The sequence below is a fragment of the Thalia democratica genome, chromosome 2 (genome assembly GCF_965202585.1).
Source record: "Thalia democratica chromosome 2, ktThaDemo2.hap1.1, whole genome shotgun sequence".
NCBI lineage: Eukaryota > Metazoa > Chordata > Thaliacea > Salpida > Salpidae > Thalia > Thalia democratica.
In genome coordinates, this window is record NC_139166.1 from 28,391,631 (window position 1) to 28,414,566 (window position 22,936).

The 22,936-nt window shown below is 26.2% G+C and overlaps 3 protein-coding genes across 3 annotated transcripts; 2 read left to right on the plus strand and 1 right to left on the minus strand.

The window, feature by feature from the left end:
- Nucleotides 1-830: 830 nt before the first annotated feature.
- On the plus strand, nt 831-2,696 carry LOC145829454 (uncharacterized). The gene has a single exon (XM_082937245.1). It carries the CDS (start codon nt 848-850, stop codon nt 2,561-2,563), a length of 1,716 nt encoding a protein of 571 aa, XP_082793371.1. The 5' UTR covers nt 831-847; the 3' UTR covers nt 2,564-2,696.
- Nucleotides 2,697-2,794: 98 nt separating this feature from the next.
- On the plus strand, nt 2,795-13,306 carry LOC145829942 (dTTP/UTP pyrophosphatase-like). Its single transcript, XM_082937830.1, has 5 exons — nt 2,795-2,905; nt 5,215-5,391; nt 6,391-6,487; nt 11,072-11,225; nt 13,080-13,306. The coding sequence occupies exons 1-5, from the start codon at nt 2,813-2,815 to the stop codon at nt 13,243-13,245; spliced, it is 687 nt and encodes a 228-aa protein (XP_082793956.1). The 5' UTR covers nt 2,795-2,812; the 3' UTR covers nt 13,246-13,306.
- Nucleotides 13,307-19,747: 6,441 nt separating this feature from the next.
- Nucleotides 19,748-22,475, minus strand: LOC145828508 (3-galactosyl-N-acetylglucosaminide 4-alpha-L-fucosyltransferase FUT3-like). The gene is made up of 5 exons (XM_082936264.1): nt 22,461-22,475; nt 22,230-22,331; nt 21,948-22,009; nt 20,963-21,076; nt 19,748-20,534 (listed from the first exon to the last, which is right to left on the minus strand). Exons 1-5 carry the CDS (start codon nt 22,473-22,475, stop codon nt 19,748-19,750), a joined length of 1,080 nt encoding a protein of 359 aa, XP_082792390.1.
- Between the last annotated feature and the right edge of the window lie 461 nt (nt 22,476-22,936).

Consider the following 22,936-nt stretch of genomic DNA (forward strand, 5'->3'; position numbering starts at 1 on the left):
TTAATAAAAAAACACTTTTACACTGCATATATGTGATTTGATATTAAAGAATAAATTCTTAATTAATGTATCAAGTTAATCTAGTTTTAATTAGTGAATGATCTGGAAAGATAATTGTAGATTATAACAAGGTTGCCACACACCCCAGAGGATATTTTGAAATTTTTAAAAATCTCAGGATGACTCAGGCTGTTTTGAATCTGTTTCTTAAGCTCAAGATTAAACTATAAATAAAGTTTATTTTTATACCTTTGAAAAAAGCTGTTTTTGTATTTTATCTAGTCAATAAGTGTTTTTGTATTTCTATCTAGTTAATAAAAAATAAATAAATTAAATTACAAATTTTTATAATAATATATATATATATATACTTTTATAAATACAGTTTTAGAAGTTTAATTTATATATTAAGTTTTGAAAATAATTTAATATATATATATAGTGTTTATTGAAGAATAAAAAAACACTCAAAAAGTTTGGTCTAAGGACCTGGTGTACAAAAAAACCTTTTGGTTATTGAGTCGTACACCACATATAATTTAAAAAAACAATATTTCTCAGAAAAGTTAGTTGTTTTAAAGTTATAAAAATCATTGAAATTTTTTGTTTATGCAATGTGTAAAGTTAAAATATTTTACTTTGTGGAAGTTTTAACAAACTTATTTTTATATAAGTATATTTTTAATATTAGTAGTTATTATTTGAATAGTTACAACTGTTACTAACCTTAAAACTATTGTGTGACTTCTTAATCTTAATAAATTGTTTATCAAAAATTATGTTTTGCACCTAACATTTAGTGTTTTTTTGTTTCAGCATTTATAGGTTAGTAAACTTATACCTAATAATGCCAAGCAATAGCGAGGTTGAATGGATAAAGCAAGCTGAGGATTATCAGCTGTCTTTTGTACCTGGTGTAGATGTAAGCTCATGTGAAACAAAGTACAGCAAAAATAAAGACAACCCTGCATTTATTAAAAGGTTAACTAACATATTGGAACAGTTTGAAAAAAAATCAGACAAATTAAAAAAGAAGTCTGTTTCTCTCAAAGATTTATGTGTTGAAGACAAAAAGAGAATTGGAAACCTCATACAAGAGCTGGCTTCTTTGCAGGAGGAGAAAGACGAGATAGATGATAAACTTGAAGAAGAGCGTGAAATGTTTCAAACACAGTTGAAAGCTTTGGAAATTGACAAAAATGAAATAAGCAAGGAAAAAGACGAAATCAAGGAAAAGTATGTTGAGTGCCAAAAAATGCTGCATGAGTATCAGGAAAGCATAATTCAAAAGCAGAAGGAAACTACAGAAGAAATAAAGCAGCTGAATGAAAGTGTTAAGCAGTATGCAAGCAGAACACCATTGTCAATTTCTCCCCATCAATCTAAGCCTTCTGTTCTGCAGACTAAACAACACCAGAGTATTTCATCAGAGAGTTCCTGTAAGGAAAATATTAGTCCGAGATTAAATAGCCCTCAAGTAAACTCACCCTTTCTAAAGTTTAGTGATCATCCCAATGAAAAAGAAGAAAATGAAATCGACACTTATATAAAATTGGGAAATTGCTTAAACAGACTAGGTTTGGCAGAAGACATAAGTAATGTTTTTAAAGCAAAAAAGTTTAAAGAAAATCAAATGGCTCAAGGACTAGACAAGTATGATGCACCTTTAAGTCAAATTGAAAAACAAAGTGATCATGAACAAACTCTTAACAGAGTTGTACAAAGTACAAGTAATAAAAGAAAGCAACTTGCAGTTCAAAAAGCTGCATTAGAAAGGGAACAGTTTGAGTTAAGAAAACTTCTTTTAGAGCAGGATGAACTTCTGCTTAAAAGAGAGCAACAAGACTTGCAACTTTACAATTTAGCTCAAAATAGGGCTGCTAGAAAACATTTGTATTCCAATAGCAATTCAGGTTCTTCTATACAAACACAGTTACAACAAGGTACTGGCCTAAGCAAATCATTAAATTTTATTTCAAAAAATCAAAACCAAGTTACAAACTTTATAGGCTCCCCAAAAATTCAGTCAACAATGATGCATAATTCTGATCTGTATTCATATCAACCACAAATTAAAAGCTCATCACATCATAATATACCATTTGCTTTCAATGATTCAGAGTCTGTAGTCTCTGGAAGATCAAGAAAGAGCAGTAAAGTTTTGACAGATAGCATAGCTGAAAATCATAGTGTAAAAAGTCACATCTCTTCTAAACGAAATCGGAATTCTTCAGTTTCTAGCAGCAGAACTACTTCTGAAAGTAGGTGTTCATTTACTTCAAGGTCCAAGTTAAAAAACACTCCTAAATGTATCTTGCCTAATGCTTATTACACTAATCTAAACTGCACAAGTACATCCTCTGTAAAAAGTAATGTTGTTGATGTCACTGATATAATTGATGAAATTGAGGAAGAATTTGAAACACAGGAGAATAATTTGTATTCACCAATACATCCCATTGAGTCTGTAGCTCCAATAAATAGCTCATCAATTTTTTCTCCAATCTTGGCCAATGAAAATGATGATTCCGAACTTTTAGAGGAAATATTTTTCATCAAATAGACAACTCAAACTTATAAATGTTTACTTTTTTCAATTGAGCATTTATAAACTAGTTTAAATTAATGGTGTAATGCTATGTGTTTTAAACATAATTGTAGTATTAAATTTATTGTTTGATCAACCAATTTTTATTTTTTCCCGCTGGATAGATTTCAAAGACGTTGATGCTAAAATATTATTAATGTATATTTTATTATGTTTAACACATTTACTTTTTTGTTTTTAGCTTTAAAATTCTTGCCATCAATAATGCTTTTGTCACCACTTAGAGAGATGTTAGAAGAATATGATGTAATTTTGGCAAGCAGCTCTCCTCAGAGAAAAAAATTAATGGAACAAGTAGTAAGTAGTTTTCATATGAAACTTTGTTATAAGAACTTATTCTTTTATATTTTGAGTAGTATTGAAATTTAGACTACTAAATTTCAATAAATTTGCTAAATTTTTTAAAATAAAATCATCTAAAGATGACTACTGTTTTAAAATATTTCATTGTTACTAAAAAGAAAGTTTACCTAGCTATGTTTAAATATTGTTAAGCAATAAAGTTTATAATTTACAAAAATATCAAGAAGAATAACACTTCACTAATAGTTATACAATTACTATACAAACATTAAAATATGATAGAGTAAATAAATTAAACTTTTATTTTTTTGAATTAAGTAGTTCACTTAAAAAATAAGTTTTAAAACAATAAGCTGTGACATTAACATTCTAACTTACTAAAATAAAGAATATTTTGTGCTTCAATTAGTAAACATATTGTTTAATTTTTTATTAAGTTCTCATTACTTATTACGTTTTTATCAAAATACTACCAAATTTATATAATTTTTCCAGATAAATCAAACACATAGTCTTTAATTTATAATGTTACCCCAAAAACAACTAAGTTTCAGTGATTTGACTAATAGATTAATTTATAATATTATTACATCATATAATATTTTTTTTTTTATGAACTTAGATTTTAGTTTTATAACAAACGAATTTATGATGATTGCTTAAAGTTTTATACATTAAGTGTAAAACAATTATAGCTTTTTGTTTTTATTTAATAATAAATTTAATTCGCTTTATTTTGACAACAAATTCATGAGCACTCTATACCACATTTAATAAAAACAAAAAAAAAAACGTCTAAACAACTTTATATTCTATTTTTTGACTTTGTTTTGAATTAACTTGATTTTTTCTAAAGTTAGAAGTAGAAAATAATACTTTACTTCCCTACTATAAAAAGTGTATAGTTTTATTAACTATTTATTTATATATGATACTTTAAACTCACATGTAACTTTCATATTTTTACATTTAACAGTAGAGTATATTTTTGAAATTTATGTTATATTAAAAATACTCAAAGTATTTTGTTTAATTGAATTAAAACTTATTTATCAGGGTTGCCAAAAAAATCTGGAATCCTAAAAAACCTTAAACTTGACAATTTAGGCTAAAAATTCCTGGAAAAAACTGGAATTTGAGAAATTTTTATAAAAACCTCAATTTTTGAACTAAAATCACTAAAACACCTGGAAAAACCTGGAACTTCAAACAACTTTTACATGTTAAGTAGTAAAATTAAGATTTGAAACAAAAAATTTATCGCATAGATGATTTTTTTTTCATCATCAGAATTACTTTTAATTAAAAAACACATTTGAAGAAGCTTCAAGATATCTTTTCAAGTTGTTATACTATTTAACACATTTTTTAATATAAACTTAATTTTAAACTAAAAATAGACCCTAAAACGTGTAATTTTAAAAATCTGGAAGAACTTTTGAAAAGCTTTAGAAAATTTCTTAAACAGATTTGGCAATCCTGATTTATGTACAAAGGAAAATAAACAAATATAAAGTAATTTTTTTTTAGAATTATATAAACTTTAAAAGAAGTTTTATTGCTTCTGCTTTATATCTTAATACCATAAAAAACTTCTGCATTTAAGTAAGTGTTTGTTATTACAAGTTAGTTAAAAACTTTCATATAATTGAACTTAGTTTAAAAAAAAAGCTGTTTAGGTGTTGTATTAATTTTTTAAAGTTTATTAGTTTTAATTATAGTTAAATCAAAAAAATTATTTACAAAGTGAGTTGATTATTTGTAATCAAAATAATCTCAATTTTTGAGTTCTTTGTTGTAGTAGGAACTTTTGTTTTATACTTGTAAAAAAATTTAATTGTATAAATTAATTTTAACTGCGATCAAGCTGCAGTAGTAATCAAAGTTTTCAGTATACTATAGTAGTTTTTTTTATATATTTTATATACTATAGTATATGTTAAGTATTTTAAAAATAAGTTTATGTGAAACCATATTATGGTTCTACTTAATATGTATAATAACTTTAATAATTTGTTTTGCAGTAAAAAATAAGTGTTAGTAATTTATAATATAAATTTAATCAAACCACCATAGATTATATTTTGTTGTAATTAATACATATAGTTATCTTGATAGGTCTTTTTATTTAGTAAATCTTATTTTAGTTTGTTTGTAAACTTTCAAACGTTAAAACGTTTTATTTTTGTATACTAAAATCTATACAAATCTAATGATAAAACATTTATTTATAAAACTTAATTAAAAAAATAGAGAATAGTAAATATTTTATTACTGCGCAAACACGTTTAAAAATTTTTTAGGGCTTCAAATTCAAAGTTCAACCTTCACCTTTCAATGAAGAAGCAATAAGCAAATGTGAAAGTGAAAGTCCTTCTTGCTACTTAAAGACTGTTGCAACGGGAAAGGCATTAGAAGTTGCCAAGCAGCACACCAGAAGTGAAAAGCCAGTTCTTGTCATCGGTGCTGATACTGTTATTGTAAGTTTCGATGTAAAACATTTGCTTTATTGTATGTTTTGTCTTGACGTCATTTTATACATTGTAGTTTGAATCTTTAGCCTAGTAGAAGTCTAATATTTTAAAAACATACCTTTGAACTTTTTTTTTTTTATTAGAATTATCCCGCCTTTTGTTTACAAGCTCGCTTTATTTTGTGAGCTTTTGTTTCAGTTGTAAAGTTTTTCTAGTTTCTAATAAAAATATTTTTTTTTTAAATGTATGATTTTTGGTGTTGGCATTTTTGTATACTCTATATAGAAAGTACAAATTAAAAAGTTTAATATCACTACTTACTTTAAAATCTAAAAACTCAGATAGTTTTACTGCCATCTGTAAAAATTTTGGCAGTTAGTCATAAAAAGTAACAAAATTGTTTAAGTGTAACCTTTTATTTATTAAAAAAATATTTCCTTTAAAAGGTAGCCTATAATAAGAAAGGCATCTTTGAAAATTTAAAAATTTTTGATTTTTTTTATCTATATAAAAATACTTTCCTAAAATTAAATGTTGCTAAAGCAGGTATGGACAATGTCCGTACTGGTAATAGAGACCTCTGGCCCGCTGTAAACACAAGGATGTTTTTATGGGCTTAAAGGGATCCTATGCTTTTATATTTTGCTGTTTTTATTACTTGCTAAACTGTAAAAGTGTCAAGATGCATAAATAAACTTATAAAAAATACATAAACTTGTAAAACTGTGAGTAAGTCAACATATTATTGCTTTAGAATTAAAACTAACTTCAGTTTGGTTTTTGATACCGTTGAGTATTAATATAAATTATTTTTATTAGTTTTAATATTTAAAAAATGTTGTTTTTATGTTTTTTTAAATTTTATATTGTTTGTTTTTGATATGTAAGTTGTCCAAAGCCATTAACTAAAATTTGTAATGTTTTCAAGTATTAGCAGTAACGAATTGTCATGTAAAATATTATGGTTTTATACTGTAACTAAACTACTTATACGTTTAAATTCAGGTTCATGATAATGAAATTATTGGAAAGCCTAATACAGCTTTTAAAGCAAAAGAAACACTTGAAAAGCTGAGTGGGAGTCAGCATTATGTTTATACTGGTTTGTTTTATTTTTTTGTGTAATAAACTTATGTGTTAAATCAGGGTTTCCTAAGAAAAAACATTTTTCTAGCCTTTATTGTAATTTATTTTGAAAGTTTGTGCAGACTTAGTAAGTCTTATGTTTTTTAAGGGTTTATTTAGTGACGTAATAATCCTGAAATTGTTTTGCTTACTTCATGTACATTTTTGTTTATGTTTTAAGATACTTATATAATAAACAAACTTAAGAGCTGTTCTGTCTAACAGAACAGTGAAACAATTGTATTTGTAAAACGTAGTGTTGTCTTAATAAAAATCTAGCTATATACTAGTGATGTACCGGACCCACAATTTCGGGTCCGGCCGGACCCGGATCCGGACTTTTTTTTCAAACTAGAATCCGGCCGGAACCGGATCCGGACTTTTTTTTCAAATTAGAATCCGGCCGGAACCGGACCCGGACTTTTTTTTCAAATTAGAGTCCGGCCGGAACCGGATCCGGACTTTTTTTTTAAATTAGAATCCGGCCGGATCCGGATATCAGACAAAAATGGCAATATCCGGCCGGACCCGGATAGTGAGTCCGGTACATCACTAGAACAAACTAGCCTGAGTCAGAATGAGGTTTTAAAAAACTGAAAAAAAAGAACTTTAATCTAATAATAAGTAGAACAGCTAGCCACAAGGTTTAAAAATTTAGGTGTTATTTACAATTAAAAATCTGAAATCAAGTTCTTGAACAAAATACACTAGAAAACTACAAAATATTGAAAACTGGATCAGCTCAAACTCATTCAAAATCTAAAAGAAAACTAGCCTGAGTTTTTATAAAAAACTAAACTAGCCTGAGGCAGTCCAAAATTTTCTAAAATTCCCAAAATTTTTCAAACTAGCAGGGTTGCCACTGTTTAAGTCAATAGAACTAACTAGAGTGAGTATAAACAAGCCTGAGTCAGAATGAGGTTTTTAAAAACTGAAAATATTACTTTAATCTAATAATCAGTAGAACAGCTAACAAAGGTTGACAATTTGGTAGTAAAGTTGTGGACTGATTGTGGTACACTTAACTTATTAGTACTACCCATCATAATTAAATCCTACCTTATTTAATTAATATCTAACAAATACTAAATTCTAACTGAGACTACTTTCTATAATCAGACACGACAGTTTTGAGTGATGAATCTTTTATATAAAACACAACAAGAAATACTAGCATATACAAAACTATTAATTACTTTAGTAACACTTTAAAAACTGGAAGCTATTTAAATCTATAACAAAAGACTTAAGAAAAGACTAAAAATTAAATAAAACTTTTAGTAAACAAGAAACTGTAAAATTTTTAATAAACTATTAAACTATAAACCTGGCTTAAATATTTAAACAATTAAACACCTGTTGAAATATTCACTTTTAAGACAAAACACTATTTACAATTAGCATTCACAAAAACGTTCAAGATATCTTGTTGCTTCAAGCTACACACCAAACTAACTAACTGCTTACATATAAACTACCTGTCATGTTCTGATGTTTTGTTGCATCAGTATTTAGTTTGAAACATTTCGTCATATGATTCTCATTGGCTCGTACATTCAACCGTATTAACTCTAAATATTCTCTGAGCTCGACTTTAAACAATAAATAATGCAAGTATTCATTCCAAAGTTTTCAATTTTATAACATATGTAAAGAGTTACATTTCATGAAATGTTTATTTATAGTTTAAATGTAAACAAATGTAAATTAGTCACGTGTACAAAATGAGCCAATCACGGTAGGTGTTTAGTTTTAACTGACGAAAATGACTCTTATTAATTTTCACAGGGTTTGTTTTTGAAAAAATACTTTTCAGTATGCTCTTTTTTACTAACTAGATCCGGGTCCGGCCGGATCTCTGTTATGATCCGGCCGGACCCGGATCCGGACTTTTTTTTCAAATTAGAATCCGGCCGGAACCGGACCCGGACTTTTTTTTCAAATTAGAATCCGGCCGGAACCGGATCCGGACTTTTTTTTCAAATTAGAGTCCGGCCGGATCCGGATATCAGACAAAAATGGCAATATCCGGCCGGACCCGGACCCGGATAGTGAGTCCGGTACATCACTACTATATACTAACTTATAGTTCATACTTCAAGGTTTCGTTTAAGAGTCAATTTAAGTAAAAAATGTTAGATACTCTATATGACCTTAAATGTACTAGTTTTTAAGTGTGTTTTTAAATATCAGCTTAAATTGTTTAGAAAGTTTTTTAAGTTATTATGTAATATTAGCTAACATAATATATAAAGTTTTATACTAGTTAGTATAACCGATCTAGGTAGTTAGTAAAAAGCAAATGTTTTTTCATTTGTTGTGATTTTATTTATGATTGAGTTAGAATAATTATAGCATTTAATACAAAAAAATATAAATTACACGTTGTTTGAATATAAAGCACTTTAAAAAAATTAGCTTTTTTTTACTTAAATCAGGGTTGCCACACACTCAGGGAAACTCAGGGAATTTTGATTATTTTTTTCAAACTCAGGGAAACTCAGGGCAGTTTTGATTTTTCTAAAAACTTCAGGCAAATTTTAAGTTTTAAAAAAAATCTCAGGGAAATTCTTTTCTAGATCTAGAATGAGATTTACTTAATCCAGTTTCAAAATTTTGTTCCAAACAGTTAATTTTATTTATTTTTAAGTACTTATTTAGAAATTTTTAAGCCTTGCGACTAGTTCTTCAAGGTTCTTAGAATTAACATTGTAATTTTTTAATAAATAATAAAATTTTTAAGGATTTAAAAAAAACTCAGGGAAACTCAGGGAAGTTTAAGGTTACTCGGGGAAGTTTCTAGTCACTCAGAGAAGATTTTTTGACAACCCTTTTAAATGCAATTAGTTTTGAAGGTTTAGGAGGTTTTGGAGATTTTAAATGCAATTAGTTAAGGGTACTAAGTCGGAGATTTCAAAAAGTTTATTATTGTTATGTTTTATTTAACGAAATTGTCACAATTTAGTTGAATAAAACTTAAGTGTGTAAGCTCTATTTATACTTATAATAGAGCTCTATATTTTCATATATTTTCATTAATGAAGGTCAAATTTAAAAATGCGGAAAAAAACAACTTCATCAAATTCAATCTCCTACAATTTGTAGCAAACTTTCCCAGTATACCCTCATTTTAGGATCAAACAATCGTGTTTAAGGAATTTTAAAAACTTAAAAATAATTTATTTCTTATTATGTTTTTAAAATTACTTCATGTTTTCAATTAGTTACTATAGAATATTTTGCTATAATGCAAAAAATCTTCCTAAAAATCTGAAGACAGTCACTATAAAAATTAAGAAGATAGATTATTAGTGTACTTTAAAATTTTTCAGAAAACAAGCAACGAAAAAGGTTAGTTTTATATGTTTGTATCGGAAACTTTTTACAATAATCACTGAATATCCGAATCATTTTTAATTTTTCTATTCCATAAAACTGACTTATAGTTTAAACTTTATAATTTCATAAATGAGCTTTAGTTAACTTTTGTTAAAAAATTCCCTTACCCCCAATGCCCTTAATGATGTTGTCAAGTGCATTATTTCGTTGTATATAAAAACAAATTTTATTAAATATGTTGTAGTTTTTATGCAAAATAGTAGTACCATGATCCATTTAATCAATTTTTTTTTTCAACTAAAGTGTCGACGAAATATGATGGTTCATTTCTCATGTAAAGTATAAGCGATAACCTCCCCTTAGCTTATCAAGTACTAATATAAAATCACTATGCTGTAGAAAAATAAAGGTAACAATTACAAAACACACTCAGACCAGTTAATTTTTTTAAATTTAAGATGACTCAGGCCACCTATGGCTAGTTTGATTGCTTTCTAGAAACTTAGACAATTTTTTTAGATTTCTGTTGCTAAAAAGTTAATCAACAGGTTAATACTTTGTCATTTTTTCGTTAATTTGTGCTAACTATTTAGTTTTATTTTGTAGTGTTGGAATCAATTATTTCATCGGGTGAAATTTTTTGTCTTGCAACTAACATTAGTTTAAAAAAAAAAAAAATCTATACCAGTATTCAAGCTAAGATTTATGATGGTAACATAAAAAGTTCAGATTGAAACAATAAAGTTGGCGTTTCAAACTTAAGGTAGCTTGTTATATTCTAAACTTAGTTGTTTACTTTCAGTAGAACATACGCTTTAGTATTTAAGTTTGTAGACATAGAAAGTGAAAGAATACAGTTGTGCCGTTGGAGGTTTTTAATAAAAAATAACTGTATATAAGCTTAAGGTAAAATTGAATTGAGGTTGAGACGCATAAACATTTAAAAGTTCTTTTAATAAACTCAGGGTGATTTGAACTAGCTGTTTTTTTTTCAAAGAGTGGCGAGCAACTCTGAAAAATAATATTTTGCAGCTGTTTCACCTTGTAGTGTTTATGGCAGTTCATTGCTAAGTAAACTTTTATTTAAAGTAATTAATCAGTTTTGTAATTTTTTTTAACAATATAATATAAATTTATACCACTGCTGTGGTTTGATGTTATTAAATTAAAAGAAGCTAACGTATATATATATATATATATATATATATATATATAATATCAGGTGTGTGTTTGATGGTTTGTGGTGGACCGTTAGGCGACGGGGGACCAACTAGAGCTTTGATAAGGGATCATTATTTTGAATCGAGCACATTGGTGAAGTTGTGTGAGTTAGACGAACAATTAATTGACAGCTATGTGGCCACCGGCGAACCTCTGTTAGTTTAGTGTTTAGAGAAATTTTCATAACGTTTTTAATCGCTATAATATAACTTTTTACTCTACACCTTAGAAAAAGAATTTTTATAAACTTATAAAAGAATTTTTGTGACTGTGTTTAAAAGTTTATATATACATCTTTTTAGCGTATGTATAACAACTATTTACAGATCTGCCTAAAAAACCTGAATTCCTGAAATTTAGGCAAAAAAAAAAAGGAAAAACCTGAAGTTTTAAACAAAAATCACTATAAAATCTTGAATTATAAACTGTTTTTACATGTAAAGTTATGAAATTTCAATTAGATACAAAAAAAAAATCATATAAAGAGTGTTGTCAAAAAACCTGCAATCCTGGAATTTGACAATTTAGGCTAAAAAACCTGGAATTTGAAAAAAAAAAAAAACTGGAATTTTGAAAAAAAATTACTAAAAAACATAAACTAAATTTCAAACAACTTTTACATTTTAATTAGTAAAATTTTGATTTTACTCAAAAATTCTATTGTATAAATAAAAAAAATTTATCATCATCAAATTTTTATATATTAAAAAAGATATCTAAAGAAGCTTTAAGATATCTTTTCAATCTTGTCATACTTATTAACACAGTTTTTTACCTTGAACTTAATTTTAAACAAAAAATAGACCCTAAAACGTGTAATTTTAAAAACCTGGAAGACATTTTGAAAACCTGGAGAAAATTTGCCAAAAACATTCGGCAACCCTGTAAAAATAAATGTTTTTGTATTGTTAATTTTTTTATTAAAAACACATTTAAAGTAGTTTTACGGAGACTAGTAAAATTAGCATGAAGGGTCGTTTTTGCACGAGAGTAAACAAAGAAATATAAAAAGAAGAAAAAAAAAGTTACTGACCAGGGTAAAGGTTAGAAATAACATTGATAGTAAAAAAGAAAAAAAAAGTTAATAAGAAAGGAAAAGTTATCGACCGAGGGTAAAGGTTAGAAGTAAAAGTGGTAGTTAAAAAAGAAATAATAAACTTATCAGTCCGTGCATAAGTGTCTTTTGTGCAAAAGTGTCTCTTCGTGCTTATTTGAAACATACCCAGTTTTACAGTATCTTTGAATATTTTTATATTACTTGATACTTTTTTACCTTGAATCTAACATTATAATGAAAATTGTCCAAAAAAGTTGTTTTTAAAAAACTTGGAAGAAATTCATTAAACGTGAAGAAAATTTTCAAAAATCCTTTGGCAACCCTGTATTTAGTGTAGTAAATGAGCATAGTTTTTAAATATGTATAAAATACGTTTTTAGGCGTACTATGAATGATTGCTGCCATTGTTAATTTTGTTTTTGTATCTAATGTTTTTAAATTACGTTTTATTTTACACTTGATGGTTCTGCTTGTAACGTGACGGTATAAATGTTAAAACCGCTAATTTGAATTTAGATAATTTTCATTTATATAAATGAGCCATTAGTAAATCAAAGTCACCATGGTCTTCTTAGTTGTGATGTAAACTTACAAGGCTACTTAAAAACTCAAATTCTTCGAAATGTTTTAAGATTTATTTTTATAAAGTTAAATATTCAAAATCCTAAGATAATCGTCTGTTAATAAAGATTCTAGCGAAGCAAGTTTGCTGGAATATATAATAAAAACAATTTGCGCATTACTTATATTTTTTATTATTTTATTACTTATTATTTTTTACAGAACTAACTTAAAGTGTTTAACTCGTTTAATATGTCAGTTAAATAAAAGAAGAACTGCACAACTTGTTTTAGTTACTTTATAAATTTATAACTTTCGAAGTTTATTATTGAATAATTAGAAAAAAATGCACTTTTTAGCAAATATAAGCATTTTAATTCTGCGTTTTCAGTAACAAAGCTGGTGCATACGGAATTCAAGGAGTCGGTGCCTGTTTAGTGCAGTATGTGAATGGCGAATATGCAAACGTAGTTGGACTTCCCCTTAACCAAGTTTTTAAGCATGTTGAAAACTTTTTAGACGACATTCACAGGTGCAACTACAACAACACCCTTTGAATTGAAAAACTGCCTCATAAAAGTCACTTTCTCTGTGCAATTTTCACCTCACGTTATACTAAGTTCAATTCTTGTCGTTTTTCTGCTATTAAAGTTAATCAAATGTTCATGTTGACATTTTTTTACTAATATTTTGATAATAAAAATTTTTCAAACTGTTTTTAAAGTTGTTACAAATTAATCTAATAAATTTCACAAGTTATTAACTCACTAAAAAGCCTGAGTTTAAAGTTTCGATCTATTGTATTTCAAGTTAAGCTACATATAAATTTTTAGTACTTGGAAAATAACGCTGGTTTTAGTTAAAGCTTCTTTATAGTTTAAAAACAATATTTAAGTATAGTTTTAGTTAATAAATTCTAAAAACTGAACTATCAACGACTTAAATGTCTAGTAAGATCAAAAACTATTTCTTTAAATTAAAACTACTTCAAGGTCCGTCCGATTAGTTTTCATTTAAGGCAGAGGTCGGCTGCCTTTCAACTTGGGGACTAATTTTTAAGAAAAAAGTCTTCTGCGAGTCGCAGTTAATCAAAGTAGTTACTGGAATAAACACAAAGATAATATTGTAAACCAAAAGAGTGATAAAAAGCAATAGTAAAACACTAAAAATTACCAATCATTAAAATAAGAACCTAGTTGTAAGTTATTACTATAAAGCTAAGCGCATTGGGGATCCAATTTTTTTATTACAAAAATTAATACTGGCTCCTATTTAAAACCTTAGAGTACATAATTTAAGATACTTTTTATAGAACAAAAATAAATCGATTAACTTATGAGATATAACCAGTTTTGTTAAAAAAAAACCGATACAACCTTATGGAATAAAAAATTCAAGGTCGATTTTCTTAGAATTTTGAAAAACACTTTACTTCAAATTTTCAGAAAATGTTCCTTTCATTGATAAGAAACAGATTTTGGAAGAAAGACATCAAAAAACTATGAACAATATTAAAAAAAGAATCGACTTGTTTTGTTTATTTTTATTAAAAAACTATTTACACAAAAATTAAAAAATATATTTTCCTACGAGTTTATTATAATTTATTAAAGATTACTTTGAGAAAGTTTTAAAACGAATGCTCAAAAAAAATGAAGGAGAAGATAGATTTTTAGTGAAATAGTCTATATTTGCCCTTTTAGTTTGCGCCTCCTATAAAGAACCTATAGAACTCTCTGAATTTAATTGCTTATATCTCAAAAGTTACTTTGAATTTTAATAAGCCGTAAAACGTAACTGGTAGATTTAATAGTTATAAAAAGAATTGAAAAAAAATGTAATTACCTCACTATTCCTTTTAATATTTTTTAACTAAAAAGTACATCATGGGTCGAACATTTTTGCTTTGTGGCTGCAAACTTCCTATACCTGAATTTAAGGCCATAAAGAAGTACAATTTTTTTTTTTTAAATAACATTGAAAATTGTTTGAGAGCTTTAGGTATAAACTATAAAACACTTTTCATAAAAAGTATGATTTAGGAGTATTTATTGAGATAACTTGTTTACAATAAAAAGGATTAGATAAAATTTTATTATGATAACATCTCGAAGACTAGAAAAAAATGCTTTAATATTACACAGTTTTACACATAGAATTATGTATAATGCTTATATTTTCACAAATTTTACTCAATAGTTTAAAGTTTTTAGACTATCTTATCTAACAAGCGTTAACTTAGCTGGATTACAATTTTTTTTAAATGTCCAAACTTTAGATCCAATTATTTTCCTTATCTTTAAAGCTAACGAAGATTTTTATTATTTTAGATAATGCTCTTGTTTAAAAAAAAACATTTGATTTGGGTTGACTTTTTGAGTGGGGCCCCTTAAAAAAAAAATTAGCCAGAAAATATATTTTTTTTAATTCTTACTTTGTTGTGTTTTCAAGTGTTGTGTTTTTTTTTTTTCAAATTTCTAATATTTCAATAATATATACAAATATGCCTGATTGTAAACTTCAAAGACTCAAATTTTCTAACGATCACTTAAACAAAAAAAGTTTTATAAAACTTTATTAAATACACTTAATTATGATTATTTTAAAAGATTAATGCTTTTTTAAAATCTAAACTGTTTTTTTTTTGTAAAATATGACCCATGCACGTTTTACTAAAATTATCATTTTTTGAACATGAAATCCCTCATAAAAGAAATATGAGGGATTTCATGTTCAAATAATGATAATTTTAGTAAAATTTACCTCAGGTTAAAAATCGCTGAGCTAGACCAATGTTTTTCTGCTTTTGAACACCTTTGCTCTCCACACTGCAAATTAGGTAACTTAAAAATATTCATGTGCACGCAAGATTTTTAAGTGAAGACATTTTTAAATTGAAAACCTATTTTTATTTTTGCTTGTATGTTCTTGTGACTACACTAAGTGAATGAAGTTTTAAAAACTATATAGACATTTATAAGGTATGACTTAAACGTAAACTATTTTACAACTCATCTAAACTTCAGTGCCTAGTAAACCAACTTTTTGGCGTATACTTTGCAAACTTTAAGAAACACTATCTTGAGATCTAAACTGATTGAAAAACTTCAGCAAAATATTTTACAGTATTAAAATACGCCTTTACGCAGCTAATTTTTAAATATCTTTCTAATAAATTGATGTAGAAAAAAAGATAGCATTTAGAGTATTAAAACTTTAAACAGTACCTATTCAATTTGCATCATCAACATTGTTTTTTTATTATTAATTTTAATAACCTGCCACAAAAAAAATATAGTCGAATAAAACTCTGAGCTTATAAGAATTTTACAGTAAATATTTACGTTCCTGCAATTATTAGTTTTTATCTCCAATTAAAAAAGTTCTACCATAAGATTCTCTTTATAAATTCATAACAAAAATATTCATTCTTAAAGATTTATTTTTTAGTTTTCTCGTATACCTATTGCAAAAGTAATGCAATATTTTCATATTGTGTACTTTAAACACATTTTACCTTTGATACCTTGTGTCCAACATATTTAGTACAATAAAAATTTTGTCTTATTTTGTACCTTAAAGTATTTAGAATATGTAAAGTACTAGTTTTCACAGTAAATAAAATCAGTGCACACTATACTGGAAAACATTCAGTATACCTTAAGCTGAAAACTGCCCTCTTTTATATTCTTCATTTCAAACCCAGCGTTCGCACGTAAAATTATTTTGCAATTTTAGACTGAAATTCTTCGATTTAGACCACCATTTTTCCTAATCTTTGTTTGTTAATGTCCAGTTTAGCTTACAACCAGATAAAAGAACGTGACATAGCCAACTTATGATAGAACTTTTTAGTATTTTTTTTTTTGAAAGTATTTAAAATGATAATATCGACCCATCCGCTGAAAATTATCATTAAAAAATTAGTTTTCGGAGCTAAAATTACAATGTAACTACTAAAAATACATTTAACATTTTATTTTTAAAGTGCTAGCTCACTTTTTCTTGATATTTAAAAAATATTTAAGTACATAAACTTGGTACACTCAGTTTATGATACTCTCCTCTCATTAAAAAATGTACTCACTTCTTTCGAAAAAATTCTTAAACGCGTCAATTGAAAGTTAACTTTATTGAGTCAAAACAAAAATAATCTCAAACTTCCTTTGATATTCAGAAATTTTAAAGCATTTTACTTAAGAGATTGCTTACAAAAACCAAATGCTTATTAAAAAGTAACTCACAATTTAACTTTATTAAGTCAAAACAAAAATAAACTCAAACTTCCTTTAGAGTTCAGAAATTTTAAAGTATTTTACTTAACCAAATGCCTACAAAAACCAAATGCAAAAGTAACTCACAATTTAAAAGTCTACTCAAAATTAAAAGTTTGTTTTTGGAATTAAAAAAAAAAAAAAGCGTTTGAAATAAAAAAACCACTTTCCTAATTTTAGTAAAATTAAGGATACAAACACCAAATTAAAAAAATGTTTCATCTTCTTCAGCGTTTAAAACACGTTCGTCGCAAGGTTTTTGTTTAATCTTAAATAAAATATTGTACTTAAAATGTTTTATACAAAGTTTTACTAGGTAAAACCTATTTTTTATGTACTAAAATTATAAATGCCACTTATGAAAAGTCGAGAATTTCTGTTATCTTCTACGAACTTTACAAAGCAAGCAAATTACAGTGTATATATAAAATAAATTGAGTTTTTAATTCTTCAATAACAATGATGAATAAAACCTTGTTACTAAGGGTTTAGTTATTAAAAAGAACTAACTCAGTGACCATACTAGTATTATTTTTTTAAATTTGTTAGATAATAATTGGCAGATAAAAACACAGCGTCGTTACAAGTAAATTCAAATTTACTTGTTTAAAATTTTATAAATCTTCTCACTTAAAATAAAACTAAAAAACACAAGCTAATAATAAGCTAAATTTAGAATTCAAAACATGAAAATATAATTTAATGTTAAAATTAGAAGTATAATATTTAGTAACAATTATACAGTGGGTTTAACTTGTTATGAAGTAGAAAAAGAAATATTAATATTCTAATGAAGACTAGTGTTATATATAAGATATTTTTAGTTCTTTAAAAAAATAAAACATTGGTTTTCTAAAACAGTTTTTACAATAGGCTAAAAAGTCGGCTTACTTTCTTTCTGGTGTATGTAAAGTTAAACCAAGTGTTATACAAAGTTAAATAGGACTGGATTTCTTGTTTCAAAAATAACTTTATTTTCTGCTTCAAATATTCTAGAAGTTATGTTAGTTTTACTCCAAACAATTTCTGCCATTTTTAGTTCAAAAATTAGCTTGCAGAAAAATACACAAAAATACCGGAAATGCTTATACTGTTGTTTACTCTTTTTACCATTTTTCTTGAATTTAGTATATACATATTTTTGTATGTTTTTAAAATTAGCTTTGATAAATAGTAAATAGTAAAGTATTTAGATACTATAAGCATAATAGAAACCATTAAAAAAGTAACTTTCATTAATACGTTTTTTTCCATTTACAAAAGTGTCGTTAAAAGTTGTATTTTTATAGTCTTATTTAAGTACCTTAAAATTATAGCAAACATTTTAAAATACTTTAATAATGATTTGTAAATTCTGTGATTCAATCCTATCTCACTAATGTTTTGGTCGATGACTGAATTTTTGGTTTTCAAATTCAAACTTTAACAGATGTTTATATATATTTTTTTAATTTTCGCAGATTTTTAATACATTTGAACTTGTAAAATTTTTAGTACTTGAGTTCAGAAATTTATAATAAGATCTCATATGACCTGTTTTTAAGTTTTTTTCATTAATAATTCATACTTATCGAAAAAAAAATCGATGTTAAACAACAAAGTATTACTTGGGGAGTCAATCAAGTATTATAACAATGTAGGAATTATTATTCTGGAAAGTATTTTTTGGCATCAAAAAACAAGTTTTAAAGTTTATGTACTGTTTAAAGATTAAATCATAATAAAAAAGGTTTTATTCTATCAATATTAGTTAGTATTACATTAGTTAGTGATTATATTTTTAATTGTGTATTATTTTAACAGAAAAAATAACACAAAAGATAAATAAATTAAAAAAAGATGAATTTCATGAAAATAAAAACAAAACTTTAAACTTATTTCTATAAAAAGATAGCTAGAAACTTCATAAGACGAAAATATCAGCAAAAAATTAATCAAAAATGTACATTAAACTTTTATCTAAACTTTTAAGTTTTAAAATAAAAATGTATTATTAGCATCTTTAAAGGATCGTACATACTTCTTCTTGAAATTTTACTAGAACTACAAAATTTTAAACTTTACTATTAATACTTTGTTACATTTGAAGAATAATATAGTAAGTAAAGTTAAATAAAGGTTATTTTAGCAACAAGTACCAGTTTATGCATATTAGTCTACTTTGTTCTAAAGTTTTTTTCATACATTTCTTTTTTGTGCAAAATCTTATATCAAAGGTTTATAACACTGGCTGAACGTGTTAGGAAAAAAAAAGTAAAAATTCAAGAGTACGGTGAAATGCTAAAAAATATATTAACGTAATAAAATTTTAGCAGATAACTGAATACATAAATAGTACAAATATATTACTACTAATAGCGGTCTACATTAAAGTAACACTAGAACAATTTGTAACAATAAAAACACTATATGGTTTCTGCTTGTTTCATAAATAACAGTATAAAGGTTTTAAAAATTTAAATAATTCAATAAGTTTATAAAAAAACGAACATCTATATTACTATACCTATTTATAAAATCAAAGCGTGTTCATATATTTTTCTTTTTAATAAACTAAGTTCTAATAACTTTTTAAATGATAACATTATTTATAAAAAAAGCTTGTTTCCAGTTTTTATTTTTCGCAAAGAAAATTTTTGTAAGTATTAAAATAAATAAACACAACGTTTGAAAAACTTCAGTCCTAAAAACAAACAATTTTACCTACTGTGTTTTTATATAATTTAGTTTTTTAACATTTTTAACTGAACAGTGGTATTTCGTAGTTTGACATAAACTTTGTTATCTACGAAAGAACGTTATTATAGAAGCATTCTGGGTTTTCTGTTGCATACAACAAATTGTGTACACTTTTTACGATTCTTGGTTTCACAAAGTCCAACATGGGAAAATCTTTAAACTTGTCAGTTGTGTAATGCAAGTAGTCAACATTGATTCCGTTTAGTTGCCTGCAAATTTGGCACAAACCGTACCGCTGACGATAACCTCTCATTTGTGTCACATTGGACTTTCTCCACTCAAAATACTCCAGGTAGGCAGTTTCGTTGTTGTCGAGATACTCAAGGTAGTCTGCTAGAAATCCAATAGACTTGAAATCTTCCACAAAAATTGCGCTTTTTTCCGGTATCACTTTTAAGTAGTCGGATTTTTTCGCGCCCCAAACAACAGGCACTGCTTCCATTTTGAAGCTGTTTTGAAACAATTTTTCGGTGATGTAGTCTCTGCAGTGGTAGGAGTTTTCAGCGGCAAAATAAAACTTGTAGCTTTGAATATTTTGAAATTCAGTTTCACTCAGCTTTTTACCGAAACATCCACCAAATCGATCGAATCTGTCCCCAACTTTAGACGCTTTTATCATGTTGCTCAACTTCAAACGAGCTTTTGCACCAGGGTTGTATCCACAGTTGGAGACCAGCCAAACTATTAGTTTGCTTTTTTTGTTCATTATCTGGCCTATGCCAGCGTCTTCGTCATTTTTGTATTTATTTTGAAAAAAGCTAGTCAACAACTCCATAGATGTTGAAGGGAAATCAAAATGTTTATTTTGAGGTTGAATTATATCAGAGTCTCTTCTGCAACGTTAATATAATAAAAAAATTTAGTTGTAATTTAAAAGCAAGCAGTGTTATATTTAGTCATTTAAAATATGCTAATATTTTGATAGTAAAGTAAGGTTATGTAAACCTTTTTTCATTAAGTTAAAATGAAGCAAGTTTGTATATTTTTAAAAAAGGTACAAACATGTTTAAAATAATTAAAACTAAAAAGTAAACAAAGTTTAGAATTAAAAAACTGGACATTAGTCTAGTTAATTTTTAAAAAACGATAACGTAATATTAAGGAAAACTTTACAAAAATATTTTATAATACTATGATTATTTTTTAGAAAAATATAAACTGTTTAAAACTCAACACAACTAGTTAAAAAAAGACGTATTTTGACATGCTGTATTCAGATAACTCTCAAATAAAAAAACTTTTTTTTAAATAATTTTACAACCTGTATGACATTGTTAAGTTGAAGAAAATGTCGTACGTTTTGAAATTAATATTTCGAACTTTTATTGAACATGTCGATTCAACAGCGTTTAAGATGTATAGTTGTTCAGAGTTTCTAAAAAAATTGTTCTGTTTAGCTAAAAAATATTTGATCAAAAAAAAAACTGTTCACTTTTTAAATAACTACAAAACAGTAAAACAGGTTGTAGGTTAGTAAATAATTTAGAACATCTAACTTAAGTTATAATACTTAGAGGCTAACTTTTTAAAATATAAATTTTGTTATTTTCTGTTTCGGACAACTAGACATTCATTATCTTCATTAGAATCTCTTATAAAAAAGTTAAAGAATGTTTTTTTTTTGTTTATAAAAAATTATTTTAGTCTAAGTTTGTTAATTTACGTACCTTATTTAAAGTAGGTTAATTTGGTGAAAGAAAAATTACTTATGCTATATTCGAAAACTTCAGTAAATTCAACTGTAACATTTTAGTTTTATGTATATACTCAAACTTTCACCTAAAATATATATGTTACAGTTAAGTTAATTTAAATAATAATTTTAAAATTTGTTGAAATTCTAGTAAGTTTTACGATTAAAACCGTATAATATTTTTTTCTATTCATAAAATTTAAACCATAAAAACCAAATAAAATTAAGTTTTTAGTTATTCTAAACTTTCGTGTTAATTAATAAAATTTTTAAAATTTGTTTTAGGTTTTTTTCGTCGAAATCTTTTAGGATACAACAGGTATTTATATATCTTAAACAAACAGACCGCAAACTACTTTAAGTACAGTTGCAAAAATCGATAACTATGAAGCAAATAGAACATGATTATACATGTGAAATATCTTCAATTGTGGCAACCCTCATTTTAAGTATAAGTAAAGCAATAAAATTTGCTTAAACTTATTAATTTTGCATTTTTTTTCATTCGTTAACTGTTAAACAACTACATAAAAAATACAAAAAACCAAGCTACCTTGATGTTGGTATTGGTTGTATTTTGTTAAATTCAAATATTATAGCATCAGCTTCCTTTTCCTGCAAAATAGTGTGTAAATATATAACTGATACACAGTTTTGTTAGCAATAACGAAACTACAACCAAATAACAGCTCCTACTTTTACTCTATACAACTAGCCAACATAATTTAAACTCAAAAAAGTATTCAAGAAAACAATTTAACACCTTATAAATAAAAGGACAAACGGTATAATTCTAAAATCTTTACATACGGCTAAAGTAAAAAAAATACGTTACTTTTTTCCTGTCCATAGTAATTTTGCATTTTCCACAATAATCCGGAAGTTCTTCCACGATTTCCGTATCATACACTGGAGTTGTCCATTCTAATATAGTTTTCTTTAGAAGATTTGAGTAAGTTAAAATTATATGTAAGTAAATGTAAACGAATTATGAATGTCTTAATGTTTGAGTTCAGTTAGTAAACTTTATGCTTATATTTTTCTTTGAGTTACAAATTTTTCTTACTTGCTTTTTGACCATTTTTAACTTCTTTTCAGCTAAAAGTGAAATCACTTCAATGTCTTCAATCTGTCAAAATTATTACTTTATTTATCAGACTAGGAGTTCTGAAGTTATAAGGAAAATTTCAAATTAAAAATAAAAAAACTGTTATTCCTTTAAGAGAACGTGTGCAAAATTTTGTATATTAAATTATTTTACAACAAACTATCAGTAACTATTTTGATAAAGAACTAAAATACTTTAAGGTAAAACGGTATAAGCATTTTTCGTTTTTCAAATTTTAGTGTACGTGCACTTGTAACTTTTTTTAGCATGAGGAAAACCTGTTTTTTTTTTGCAAACTTGTGACAATTAAATAAATTAACTTCTATTTATGAATACGGTCAAACAATATGCCTAGACAGCTTCCAGTTCCTAATTAAAAAATACTTAAAAATGAGATTAAAAAAAATAAATTCGTAAACTGCCTATTGATACAT